Here is a 13,845-nt window from a genome sequence, read left to right as displayed (position 1 = left end):
GACTGTGGAGCCACCAACTCAATGAAAGCGGCCTCCCCGTTCCCATGGAAACGGAGGCTCCGATCCCCAGCAACAGGGCTGCAAGCGCAGAATTGTGACTCTCACAATTCCATCGGAGGGGTATCCTCCCCCCCCCCCCCCCCCCCCCACCTTTCACCCACCAGCCCCATTGAAATATTTTTACTTCAACGTTTGCCTCCATCTCGAGGCAAACACCTGCCTCAGCAGCAACTCACACATCTCCCGGTGGAGTTTCCAGAGTTGCCGGCCCTCTGATTGGGCCCGACAGCATCACGGGCCGCCTGGCGCCGAGCATGAGGCGCCTCTGGGGAGGGCGTGCAGACAGCAAATTACGCAGATTGGACCCTGACATCGAGGCCCCGAATACCGTTGGGGGGGGGGGGGGGGGGGGGCGGGGGGGGGGGGGGGGGGGGGGGGAGATCTAGCCCAACGCCTGAGAGACATTTAAAAAAATATAAATTTAGAGTACCCACTTATTTTTTTCCTATTAAGGGGCAATTTAGCATGGCCAATCCACCTACCGCGCACATCTTTGGGTTGTGGGGGCGAAACCCACGCAGACACGGGGAGAATGTTCAAACTCCACACGGACAGTGACCCAGAGCCGGGATTCGAACCTGGGACCTCGGCGCCGTGAGGCAGCAGGGCTAACCCACTGCGCCAGCGTGCTGCCTTCCTGTGAGACATTTTGGGACAAGTCAGCGAACAGAATGTGAAGCTGGTACCGCCGCAGCGATCGACAAGCGGACTGTGAAAACTGTCTGCTTACACAGCCTGCAGCTGCTCGAGTGGCTGCACTCGGACAACACCTGTATGTTTTAGCTCAGAGTGCCCCGTTCCTGAGTGACATCCGCATTCTCAAATCATAGAGGCCTGACCAGCGTCTAGTGAACCAAGTAATAATGTCCATTGTCCTGGGCTCCCAATGGAACTGCGTTGGGGTGGGTGAGGGGGCGATTTTTAAATTTTAAATAGTGGTGAAGAGTACTCCTGAGAGTGTCAGTACTCCAGTTTCACCCTGGAGTGTATTATAGCTGGAGTCAGTCCTCCTCCGCCTTCCCGTTGACACACACACGCATTCTCCAGCGAGTCTAACAGAGCGAAAAGCAAGGGCTAGAACCTGACTTTGCATCTCCGGGGGCCAAGGCTAGCTGAGCCAATCATATTGACCCAACTCAGACTGGAATCAAAGTTTCAACCTTTGAACCTTAAAACTGGACATTTGTCCCCGCCTCCATCTCCTGACCCGCAACAATTTAAGGGTCATATCCCCCCCTTCCCCCTCTTCCCCTCCCCACCATCTCCACACTGAGAGGAAGTCCCACTTCTGGGAAACACCCATCAATCAAATGGTCTGCAACTCTCGAGTCTCAGTAGCGCCACTGCGAAAGGTGGTCACCCCTGGGACTACAGACCATTTCCAACATCAAGAAGCTACAGGTCTGGGCAGCACGGTGGCACAGTGGGTTAGCATTCCTGTCTCACGGCGCTGAGGTCCCAGGTTTGATCCCGGCTCTGGGTCACTGTCCGTGTGGAGTTTGCACGTTCTCCCTGTGTTTGCGTGGGTTTTGCCCCCACAACCCAAAGATGTGCAGAGTAGGTGGATTGGCCACGCTAAATTGCCCCTTAATTGGAAAAAATGAATTGGGGACTCTAAATTTATAATTTTTTAAAAAGAAGCTACGGGTCCAGAGACCCACAATTGTTCGGGGCTCTTCTGGGGCTAGGGTGAGGGTAAGGGCAGGAGTTGGCTAGGATTGGTTTTGGATTGGGGGGGGAGGGGCGGAAATGGCATTAATTGAAGATTAGGGACCCCCCCTCAACCTGCAGAAATGTGGGTTCACCACATGGTGTGGCTACTTCCTGACGTTAGTAAAACACCAGGTGGAGAGGAGGTGGGCATGGCACCGTTGCCGTGGCTCCTGATTTTACGGCCTGCCCTGCCTCCCAGCCAACTTCCAAGATGGCAACTCCCGAATCAGCTGAGCCATTTGGGATTCTGTGACAGTAAATCTTGGAGGTATATATATATATATACACACACACACACACACACACACACACACACACAAACCAGAATCAGGAGTAGGTCTTTTGGCCCCTTGATCCTGCTTATATTATGTTGAAGTGATTCCTAACGTTGCTGATGATTCCGTGCTGGCAGTCAATTCTAATCGCTGGCAATCCTTATTGTACCACATTAAAGGGGCAGATATGTAACAGAGGGCAGCTACTTTCTCTGCCCCTTTCTGCAGCTAAATACCTCATGTTCACCTGGCACCTTGTACGGGGTGAGGTAAGCTGATCTTTCTGCTATTTGGAAAGTCCCATTGGCACACAGGGTTGTTCTGTCAATGGAAACTCCTCAAAATGTTAGTGTGCTACCATTGGTGACCATCACATTGACTTGAAAAGTAACTTTTCCCCCTGGTTTTCTTTCAGGTGAGAGGCCTTATAAATGCTTGACCTGTGAGAGGACCTTCACCCTGAAGCACAGCCTCGTCCGACATCAGCGTATCCACCAGAAAGGAGTCAAGGTGACCAAGCGGCACCACAGAGGCGAGAATGACGATGATCTGTCCAAGGGAGACGACGACAGCGAGAGCTGCGACCAGCAGTCGGACAACGAGAGCGAGACGGTCACCAGTGTCAGCAATGACTCCCCTCCGCCACTCAGCCTGGCGGGGAGCCCTTTGACTGCCACGGCGAGCCAGTCGCCCAACCAGACAGGCGGCAAATCCGTGGACCCGGACAGCAACCTCCACCTCCCGGCGGCGGTCAACGGAGTGCGGCAGGGCACCTTCCTCCTTCAGGGCAATGACCAAGCATCGCTAAAAAGCTCGGAAAAGGTGCTGGCGGACTCCGCCGGCCCCTCGGACATCATCCAGAACCTGCTGGCGATCCGCAGCGGGTCGCCAATGAACCACGTCCTCAGCTCGGTGGAGTCAGCCCCACGCCTACTCGGAGTGGAATAACGCCACTCCCCAAGGAACCGGAGCTTTTGTTGCTTGTGAGCTGTGCCACAGTACTTCGGAATTTGACCCTCCCCCTCCCGTGTCTTCAAAGCGCACCCAGCAGAGCGAGGCTACTGCGGTGAATTGTTCTAATCTGTCTGTGTGCGAATGGTTTTTCTCTTTAGCTCTGGTGCTACAGAACGCCTTAAGCGACGCTGGAGTATGAGAAACCCAGCACAACTCTTCCAGACTGCGTGTTGCATCTTCCAAGTGCCTTACGACCTGATCGCTGTGCACGTCCAAACTTCTGTTCAAAAGTGCTGGACAAGTCCTTTCAGAATAAATGCGACAACAAGAGCTAGCCTTTCTTTTTTCGAACAATCTTTGCGGGGGGGGGGGGACTTTCGAATTCCCTTGTGATGAGTTTTTATTTTAAAGTTGATTTTTAAGACAAGTAACACGTAATGACGGGGCATCAAAATGCACTTGGTATATAGACTGTGCTCGGACTCTGAATGAGGAACTACTGCACTAAGTCTTCCACAAAGGCCTTACGGTGATCAATCACACTGACTGACAATCTCTGGGCAAGTTGTTCATGCATAAGTAACAAATGTAGGGGCAAAATAGCAATCATAGCTTTTATTTTTATTTTTGTTTCTTTTTGCAAAAAAAACAGATATGATTTTGTTCTCCATTTATGCGTGCGCATCAGTGCAGTCTTGTGTTTTTTTTTTTGTAATTTGGTCTTTCAAGATGTATTCTGATTAAGGTGGAACTTGTTTGCCACTGTCTGTGAAAATCCAAGATGGCTTCTGCTCAGTTTCCCCCCCCCCCCCCCCCCCCCCCCCCCCCCCCCCACCCCCTGTCGCTTATTGAGCATCAGAGGTTGTTTTGACTGGAAACAGGAAAATGGACTGCGGCAAAATTAATTCGGAGACAAAGCTTTCCTTTTCGTTAAATCTTGTACCTGTATGAATTTCAATGCAAAGAAAAAAACAAAAGTTAAGATTTTTTTTTTTTTACGAATTTGCTCTCCATGGTTTAATACCCAATGTCCTGGGGGGAGCAGCCATTAATCAACTATATAATGCAGAACTTGTAGCAAGGAGGGAAAAAAAAAAATCTCCCGGCATTAAGCTGGACTGTGTACTAGCAATAATCACTATTGATTTAAAGCTTTATTTAGTATCTGTCTGTACTCAGCAAGTAGTAGTGTGTATGGCCTCCTCGCATTGAATCTTCTATTAGTGAGGTTTTTTTTGTTGTTGTCTAACTGAAGCAAAATCTGTTTTTGTTTTCTTTTCAAAAACTGTGAAAAAGAGAAAATCATTTTGTGCTGGGTTATGGGTGAATCTTAGGTTAGGTTGCATGTGGAACTAATTTGTTCATCAATTTATTTGTACTTCGAACTGTCTCTCAGGGCTTTTTAAAACAAAAAAGAATTTGCATCAACTAAATTTCTTTCTAGTTCCAAACTCCGATCACTACATGAAGCACTTGGCTGTGAAAGAAAAGATGATCGTTGGTTTACGGCTTGTTCAAAAAAGAAAACACACAAAAGGCGAAACAGTCACTTTTCACCGCACCGAGATTAAAGAGCTTTTTATTACCAGAGGTTTGTTTAGTGAATTATTGTCTATTTTCAAGAAGGAATAAATAAAACTTTAATGGAGGGGGGGGGGGGGGGGGGATTAAAATTAAAAGGAAAAAAAAAAGTAATGCATTAATCCAGAAAACCATTTAAAAAAAAAAAATCCCATATTTTGCTTCTTAAAGGGAATGGTAACTGCTGCTAAAGATTGTATACACATCTGGTGTAGGTCACATGAACAGAGAATCACAGAGTTTTGGTACTTACTTCCAATGCAAGATTTAAAACTGTTCTGTATCAAACCATCTAAGCAATAAAATGATATACTTGAGCTTTTCTTATTTGCTGTATCATTCCGTTTGTTCATACACCGTGGTCAGGAAGATACAGCAGGCGTTTCCACTTGCACTGACCCCCTCACCTACCTGCTTCTTCTGATGCACAACCGTCCCATAGTAACAGAGCAAAGGCGCGATGTGCCGTGCCTGGATCACCGCTTGAAACTTTTCAGGCACACCGTTTAGGTTTATAGGCACGTCCCATGTGGTGGCGTTAAAACATGCACTGTTAGATCGACACCCCCGCAGCGTCCGATATGTAATGCTGTCTTTCAATCGTGTTTGAATTCAGTGTACGCGGGAGGTAGGCAGCAGTAATTGCGGATTCGCACGTGCTCTTATATGTGACGGCCGTGTGGCGGTAATGTCACTGGACTAGTCATCCAGAGGACCGCAGCCTAATGCTAATGTGGGTTCAAATCCCACTCCGGCGGCTGGTGGAATTTCAATTCGGCGAACAAATCGGGAACATAAAGCTAGTCTCGGTAATGATTTTTTCTCTCTCTTTTTATAAATTTAGAATACCCAATATTTTTTTTAAATTAAGGGACAATTTAGCATAGCCAATCCACTTAGCCAACACATCTTTGGGTTGTGGGGGGCGAAACCCACGCAGACACGGGGAGAATGTGCAAACTTCGCACGGACAGTGACCCAGAGCCGGGATCGAACCTGGGACCACGGCGCCGTGAGGCAGCAATGCTAACCCACTGCGCCACCGTGCTGCCCTTTTAAAGGGCAACTTAGCGTGGCCAATCCACCTACCCTGCACATATTTGGGTTGTGGGGGTTAAACCAACGCAGACACGGGGAGAATGTGCAAACTCCACATGGGCAGTGACCCAGGGCCGGGATTCGAACCCGAGTCCTCAGCGCCGCAGTCCCAGTGCTAACCACTGCGCCACTGTGCTGCCCTTAGTCTCGGTAATGATGACCATGAAAAACCCATCTGGTTCATAAATGTCCTTTAGGGAAGGAAATCTGGTGTCTACTTGGTCTGTCCTACTCCTGAATCTAGACCCGCAGCAATGCGGTTGACTCAACTTCCCTCTGAAATAACCCGTTAAGCCACTCAGTTCAAGGGCAGTTAGGGATGGGCAGCAAATGCCGGACTTGCCAGTGACACCCACATCTCAGGAAAGAATGAAAATACAGGAGCAGACTGAAATTGCTTTATGGGTTTGGAGCTGCATGCTTGTGACATGTGCCTCTGTAAATAGATGCACGTAAGTGTGTGAAGATGGGCTCCAGTTCTATCGTTCACCATCAGGGATACAATAGTATTGATTGTAATGGAACTGAATAGAGGTGTTGCTGGAAAGAGGCAGATCCAGTACTGCCGGCTTTGTACCGATCCTCACTGCAAGCTCCGAATCAGCCGGCATGCATTTGCGGCATCATTTTATTTGGGCGGGATTAATGCATGTTCCCGAACTCTAATCCTATTACTTTTTCTGAGTTACAAAACCAGGGCTCAGAGTGTGAACAGGGGCGAACTCCCAATCCAGCTCCCCGCCTGCTCCAAAAACCAACAACAAATTCAAATTGAATCCAATTCATGGTCCCCACCAGGGAGACAGACCAGATCTGAGCCAAGAGGCTACTACATTTAATCTTGGGCAAAAGGTCGAGAAGTGATGAACTCTAATTGGCGCCGGCGCCAACGCGCACATGCGCAGTGGCCTCCTTTAATGTGCCGCCCCCGACGCAATATGGCGCAGGACTACGTGGGCCGGCGGGTAGGAAAGGAGGCCCCCAGCCACAAAGGCGGCCCGCCGATTGGTGGGCCCTGATCGGGTCGAACCCTCCCCCCCCCCCCCAACCCATAGGCCGACACCCGACCCTTCAATGCCGAGGTCACGCCGGCCCAGAGCTGGTTAGAACGCCGCCGGCGGGACTCGGCTCTTTTCTTACGGCCACTCGGTCCAGCCGAGCCGGAGAATCGGCGGGCCAGCCGCGGAGAGCAGACCACGACCGGCGCCGTGCCAACCACGCCGGCGCCAATGCCGCCGATTCTCCGCTCTGTGGATAATCGCGTGCCGGCGTCGGGGCGGCGCGGTCCGTTCGCGGGGATTCCCCGGCCCGGGGCTGGGAGAATCCTGCCCCTGATACTTGCTATAGAAGGAGCGCAACAAAGGTTCCCTAAATTAATTCCCGAGATGGAGGGCAGGATTTACCAGTGGCCCACACCGACAGGATATTCCGGTCCCGTGGTGGCACATGGGTTTCCCGGCGACGAGTGCTGTAGTCATCGCGATGGGAAATCCCGTTGACAACAGCGGGATCGGTAGATGGCACTGGCGGGCTGCCTCCGCCGCCGGAATATTCACGGTGGGTCGGTCGGTAAATCCCGCCCTGAGGGATTGTCCTGTCCTGTGAGGAAAGATTAAATAGACTGGGCCTTTAGTCACTGGAGTTGAGAAGAATAAGAGGAGATCCCATTCAAACGTACAGGGTTGGATTCTCTGGTCTCTCCTCGGCACGCTGTTGGTTGGCGGTGCGATTCTCTGCTCAATGGAAATTGCCATTGAAACCTCGCCACGGTGCCGGGCAACCCGCAGGGTGGTGGGTGGGAGGGGGGGGGGGGGGGGTGCGATGCTGCCGGCGGGACTAGAGAATCCCCCAGAGGATTGTGAAATTCAGCCGTTGAGTATGTTCAGGACTGAGATCCCAGATCGATACAGGTGAAATGTTAAAAAGCATTGTGCACAGGGTTTCTCTTTATGCAGACGACCTGCTCCTGTACGTGTCGGACCCAGTGGCCGGGATGGGAACTATACTGGGAATGCTGAGGGAGTTCGGCCAGTTCTCAGGATACAAATTAAATACGGTCAAGAGTGAAATGTTTGTGGTCCAGGCAAGGGGCCAGGAGAACAGATTGAGAGGGCTACCGTTTAGGCTGGTTGAGGAAAATTTCCGATATTTGTGAATCCAGGTGGCACGAGACTGGGGCAGGCTGCATAAGTTAAATTTGGCCAGGGTGGTGGAGCAAATGAAGGGAGAGTTTCGGAGATGGGATGCACTCCCGCTGTCGCTGGCAGGGAGGGTGCAGACTGTAAAGATGACAATCCTCCCTAGATTTTTGTTTATTTTTCAGTGCCTCCCGATCTTTATCCCACAGTCCTTCTTCAAAAGAGTTAACGGGCTGATCATGAGCTTTGTCTGGGCGGGAAAATCCCCGCGGGTGAAGAAGGCAATGTTGGAGAGGAACCGCAGCGAGGGAGGGCTGGCTTTGCCGAGTCTGATCAATTATTACTGGGCGGCCAACACCGCTATGATAAGGAAGTGGATGGTGGGTACGGGGTCTATTTGGGAGCGGGTGGAGGCGGCTTCGTGCAGGGGCTCCAGCTTGGCAGCCCTGGTCACGGCTCCTCTACCGCTGCCGCCGGCCAAGTACATCACCAGCCCGGTAGTGGTGGCGACCCTGCGGATATGGGGCCAGTGGAGGAGGCATGTGGGGGAGATGGGGGCGTCTGCCTGGGCGCCAATCTGCGACAACCATCGGTTTGCCCCCGGCAGTATGGATGGGGGGTTCCGAGTATGGCGGCGAGCAGGGGCGGGAAGGGTGGGTGATATGTTCCTGGAAGGGAGCTTCGCATGTTTGAGGAGCTTGGAGGAGAAATTTGGGTTGGTAAGGGGAAATGATTTTAGATACCTACAGTTGCGGGACTTTGTTCGTAGACAGGTCCCATCTTTCCCGTGCCTCCCGCCAATGGGGATCCTAGACAGAATAGTCTCTAGGAGGGAAGAAGGGGAGGGCAGAGTCTCGGGTATATATAAGGTGCTTATGAGGGAGGAAGGGTCCCAGACGGAGGAACTGAAACTTAAATGGGAGGAGGAGCTAGGCGGGGAAATGGAGGATGGGCTGTGGGCAGAGGCCCTGAGTAGGGTAAATTCGACCGCGACATGTGCTAGGCTCGGGCTGATCCAATTTAAGGTCGTTCACCGGGCCCATATGACGGTGGCTCGGATGAGCAAATTTTTTGGGATAGAGGACAAATGCGCTAGGTGCGCGGGAGGACCAGCGAACCATGTTCACATGTTTTGGGCATGCCCTGAGCTGAGGGGGTACTGGGAGGGATTTGCGGGGGTCATGTCCCAGGTGCTAAAAACAAGCGTGGTGATGAGTCCAGGGGTGGCAATTTTTGGGGATTTCGGAAGACCCGGGCGTCCAGGGGGAGAAAGAGGCCGATGTTTTGGCCTTTGCTTCCCTGATAGCCCGGCGACGAATATTATTGGCGTGGAGGGACTCAAAGCCCCCGAAGACTGAGTGGTGGCTTGCGGACATGTCGAGTTTCCTGGGGATGGAAAAAATTAAGTTCGCCTTGAGGGGATCTGTGCAGGGGTTCACCCGGAGGTGGCAACCATTTATTAACTTCTTTGCGGGAGAGTGAGCGTCAGCAGGGGGGTGGGGGGGGAGGGGGAGGGGGGGGGGGGTAGAGTAGAGTAGGAGGGAAAATATGGCGGGTAGTACCGGTGGGGGGGGGAGGGGGAGGGGGGGTAGAGTAGAGTAGGAGGGAAAATATGGCGGGTAGTACCGGTGGGAGGGGAGCGGGCTTGTGCAATATGTTACGATGGAAGTATTGAAAGTACGTGGATGTTTGCACATTTTTGCCTTTTTTCCTTTCTTTCTGATGATGTCTGTAACTGTTTATAAAGCCAAAAACTACCTCAATAAAATTGTTTATTAAAAAAAAAGCACTGTGAAGTGGAGATGCCGGCGTTGGACTGGAGTGAGCTCAGTAAGAAGTCTTACAGCACCAGGTTAAAGTCCAACAGGTTTGTTTCAAACACTAGCTTTCGGAGCACTGCTCCTTCCTCAGGTGAATGAACATACGTCTTCATTCACCTGAGGAAGGAGCAGTGCTCCGAAAGCTAGTGTTTGAAACGAACATGTTGGACTTTAACCTGGTGTTAAAAACATCAACAGCTCTGCGGGTAGTGCAGAACATAGAAGATTACAGCGCAGTACAGGCCCTTCGGCCCTCGATGTTGCGCCGACCTGTGAAACCACTCTAAAGCCCACCTACACTATTCCCTTATCATCCATATGTATAGAACATATAGAACATGTCTATATGTCATAGGGAAATGTTGTGGAAGTCGGAGATCCGCCCTGATCTCATTGAATGGCAAAGTGGCCTCAAAGGACTCCTCTTCCTTCTAACTCCCCCCCTACTGATGTGAAAGGGGGAAAAGGGTAAGGGAATGAAAATGAAATGAAAATCGCTTATTGTCACGAGTAGGCTTCAATGAAGTTACTGTGAAAAGCCCCTAGTCGCCACATTCCGGCACCTGTCCGGGGAGGCTGGTACGGGAATTGAAGCGTGCTGCTGGCCTGCTTGGTCTGCTTTAAAAGCCAGCGATTTAGCCCAGTGAGCTAAACCAGCCCCTGAGAAGTTAACATCCGTGCGTTGTAACCGTACAAACCCCACCAGTATTGTGCTCAGGATGAAATCTCTCCCGTCAATGAATTACCAATTCTAAAATCAAAAGGAATGCAACATGGAAAATCCCGCTTCGTACTGCTGCTTATTGATTGGAGGATCTTTGGCCAGTGAGCAATCCTTTCAGAATAGAGGCGCGAAGGTTAGGGAGCAATGGCCCACCACGCTTTGTGATTGCCCATTGTTTCAGAGCTGCCCTGTCGCAGGTATAGTTCTGTTTTTCTTGCGTGGGTTGGTTACTGTGGCGACCCAGACATTCTGCCGGCTGGGAGTTGAGAACTTGGCAGCGAAGCTGCTGCGTTGCAATTTTTTGACTGATGCCCCCAAGCATCAGTCTAATGGGAAGGAATGGGACGTTCGTCTGGAAAAGCAATGCCCTCCCCTGACCTTTAGCCTGCTTGGTTTGAAGGATTATTTTTCTCGTCTTTGCGATGTGTGCTTCACTGGCCTGGCCCCAGTGTATACCGAGCGTCGCCTTCGGCCATTTCAGAGGGGCCGGTTAAGAGTCGAATACATTGCTGGGGGTCTGGAGTCACACACAGGCCAGACCGGGTAAGGATGGCAGATTTCATCCCCTGAAAGGTGTAACAATGTGGATATTGTATGGGAGATGAAGGGTTAATAATTTCATGTGAATACATCTCACCACCAGATGGTGATCAAGAGCAGTCACGTCGATCACGTGACACCTTTGATTCAGGGAGAAGGTGTTTAGGTGTGAGAGAAGTTGTGTGTTGTGGAGTTCTGTAGGTGCAGTTATAGCATAGTTTATATAGCAACCTTTGTACTTAAGGAGACGTTCGAATCTAGTTTAAGCAGTGTTAATAAATTAGCTTTGTTAATTAACATAGCTTGATGTTCTTTGTTGACACATCAAAGCCATTCTTACCAAGGGAACCGAGAACATCACAAAAGGGCTCATAACGACCAAGATCCAGGATGCTGAGTGGGGGTTACTCCAAGGATGTGCTGGGGATACTCGCCACTTCACCGCCCCCCCCCCCCCCACCCCCCAACCCCCTCCAATCGGGATTTCCCAAGTCAGGATTGATGATTGCATGGGAATTACCCAGAAAGGTCAAATTTGCGTTGGACATTGCCCTGCACTTGGAATCATGTGAAGCGAATTTACACCGCTAATCTCCCAATGAACAAACCAACTACACCCCCCACTTCATCCCGACTGCCCTCACTGCCCCCTGGCTACACCCCGCTGACTACCCCTTCCTGACGTGGCTTCATTACCTCTGACTCAGCTGCCCTCGACACAGGCAGGGAAACCCCTGCACTAACTATAATCTCCCAGAGTTCTCTAGATTCAGGTGTAGTCCCTCTGGATTGGAAAATTGCACACGTCACTCTACTTTTTAAGAAGGGGGGAAACCAGGGAATTACCAACTGGGTATGTGACACGTATGTGAATCGAACCCGGTACAGGCTGTGAATTGAACCCAGTACAGGCTGTGAATTGAGCCCAATACAGGCTGTGAATTGAACCCAGTACAGGCTGTGAATTGAACCCAGTACAGGCTGTGAATTGAGCCCAATACAGGCTGTGAATTGAACCCAGTACAGGCTGTGAATCGAACCCGGTACAGGCTGTGAATTGAGCCCAATACAGGCTGTGAATTGAACCCAGTACAGGCTGTGAATTGAGCCCAATACAGGATGTGAATTGAACCCAGTACAGGCTGTGAATTGAACCCAGTACAGGCTGTGAATTGAGCCCAATACAGGCTGTGAATTGAACCCAGTACAGGCTGTGAATTGAACCCAGTACAGGCTGTGAATTGAACCCAGTACAGGCTGTGAATTGAGCCCAGTACAGGCTGTGAATTGAGCCCAGTACAGGTGGTGAATCGAACCCAGTACAGGCTGTGAATTGAGCCCAATACAGGCTGTGAATAGAACCCAGTACAGACTGTGAATTGAGCCCAATACAGGCTGTGAATAGAACCCAGTACAGGCTGTGAATTGAACCCAGTACAGGCTGTGAATTGAGCCCAGTACAGGCTGTGAATTGAGCCCAGTACAGGTGGTGAATCGAACCCAGTACAGGCTGTGAATTGAGCCCAATACAGGCTGTGAATAGAACCCAGTACAGGCTGTGAATCGAACCCAGTACAGGCTGTGAACTGAGCCCAGTACAGGCTGTGAATAGAACCCAGTACAGGCTGTGAATCGAACCCAGTACAGGCTGTGAATCGAATCTAGGACAGGTGGTTAGTTGAACCGAGTACAGGCTGTGAATCGAACCCAATACAGGCTGTGAATTGAACCCAATACAGGCTGTGAATTGAACCCAATACAGGCTGTGAATCGAGCCCAGTACAGGCTGTGAATCGAGCCCAGTACAGGCTGTGAATCGAACCCAATACAGGCTGTGAATTGAACCCAATACAGGCTGTGAATCGAGCCCAGTACAGGCTGTGAATCGAACCCAATACAGGCTGTGAATTGAACCCAGTACAGGCTGTGAATCGAACCCAATACAGGCTGTGAATTGAACCCAGTACAGGCTGTGAATCAAATCTAGGACAGGTGGTTAGTTGAACCGAGTACAGACAGTGAATTAAACCCAGTACATGTGGTGAATTGAACCCAGTTCAGGTGGTTAGTTGAACCCAGTTCAGGTGGTTAGTTGAACCTAGTTCAGGTGGTTAGTTGAACCCAGTTCAGGTGGTTAGTTGAAGCTAGTACAGATAGTGAATTGAACCCAGTTCAGTTGGTTAGTTGAACCTAGTACAGACAGTGAATTGAACCCAGTTCAGGTGGTTAGTTGAAAACAGTTCAGGTGGTTAGTTGAACCTAGTTCAGGTGGTTAGCTAAACCCAGTTCAGGTGGTTAGCTGAACCTAGTACTGACGGTGAATTGAACCCAGTTCAGGTGGTTAGCTGAACCTAGTACTGACGGTGAATTGAACCCAGTTCAGGTGGTTAGTTGAACCCTGTTTAGGTGGTTAGTTGAACCCAGTTCAGGTGGTTAGTTGAACCTAGTTCAGGTGGTTAGCTAAACCCAGTTCAGGTGGTTAGTTGAAGCTAGTACAGATAGTGAATTGAACCCAGTTCAGTTGGTTAGTTGAACCCAGTTCAGGTGGTTAGTTGAACCCAGTTCAGGTGGTTAGTTGAACCTAATTCAGGTGGTTAGTTGAACCCAGTTCAGGTGGTTAGTTGAACCTAGTTCAGGTGGTTAGCTAAACCCAGTTTAGGTGGTTAGTTGAACCCAGTACAGGCTGTGAATTGAGCCCAGTACAGACAGCGAATTGAACCCAGTACAGACTGTGAATTGAACCCAGTACTGGCTGTGAATCGAACCCAGTACAGGCTGTGAATTGAGCCCAATACAGGCTGTGAATTTAACCCAGTACAGGCTGTGAATTGAACCCAGTGCAGGCTGTGAATTGAACCCGGTACAGGCTGTGAATTGAGCCCAATACAGGCTGTGAATAGAACCCAGTACTGGCTGTGAATTGAACCCAGTACAGGCTGTGA

The 13,845-nt window shown here is 50.4% G+C and overlaps 1 protein-coding gene across 10 annotated transcripts in view; it reads left to right on the top strand.

Moving 5' to 3' along the window:
- rreb1a (ras responsive element binding protein 1a) overlaps nt 1-3,817 on the top strand; it is a 233,955-nt gene extending 230,138 nt beyond the window's left edge. For all 10 annotated transcript variants that reach the window (XM_038796625.1, XM_038796626.1, XM_038796624.1 and 7 more), the window contains one exon: nt 2,464-3,817. In XM_038796625.1, the coding sequence (XP_038652553.1) occupies nt 2,464-2,996 (533 nt within the window). In that variant the 3' untranslated portion in view covers nt 2,997-3,817. The remainder of the gene's footprint in view (nt 1-2,463) is intronic.
- Nucleotides 3,818-13,845: the final 10,028 nt, after the last annotated feature.

Source organism: Scyliorhinus canicula, chromosome 5, assembly GCF_902713615.1.
Source record: "Scyliorhinus canicula chromosome 5, sScyCan1.1, whole genome shotgun sequence".
Taxonomy (NCBI): Eukaryota; Metazoa; Chordata; class Chondrichthyes; order Carcharhiniformes; family Scyliorhinidae; genus Scyliorhinus; species Scyliorhinus canicula.
The sequence above is the reverse complement of the archived record's forward strand: the minus strand, read 5'-3'. Positions and strand labels throughout refer to the sequence as shown.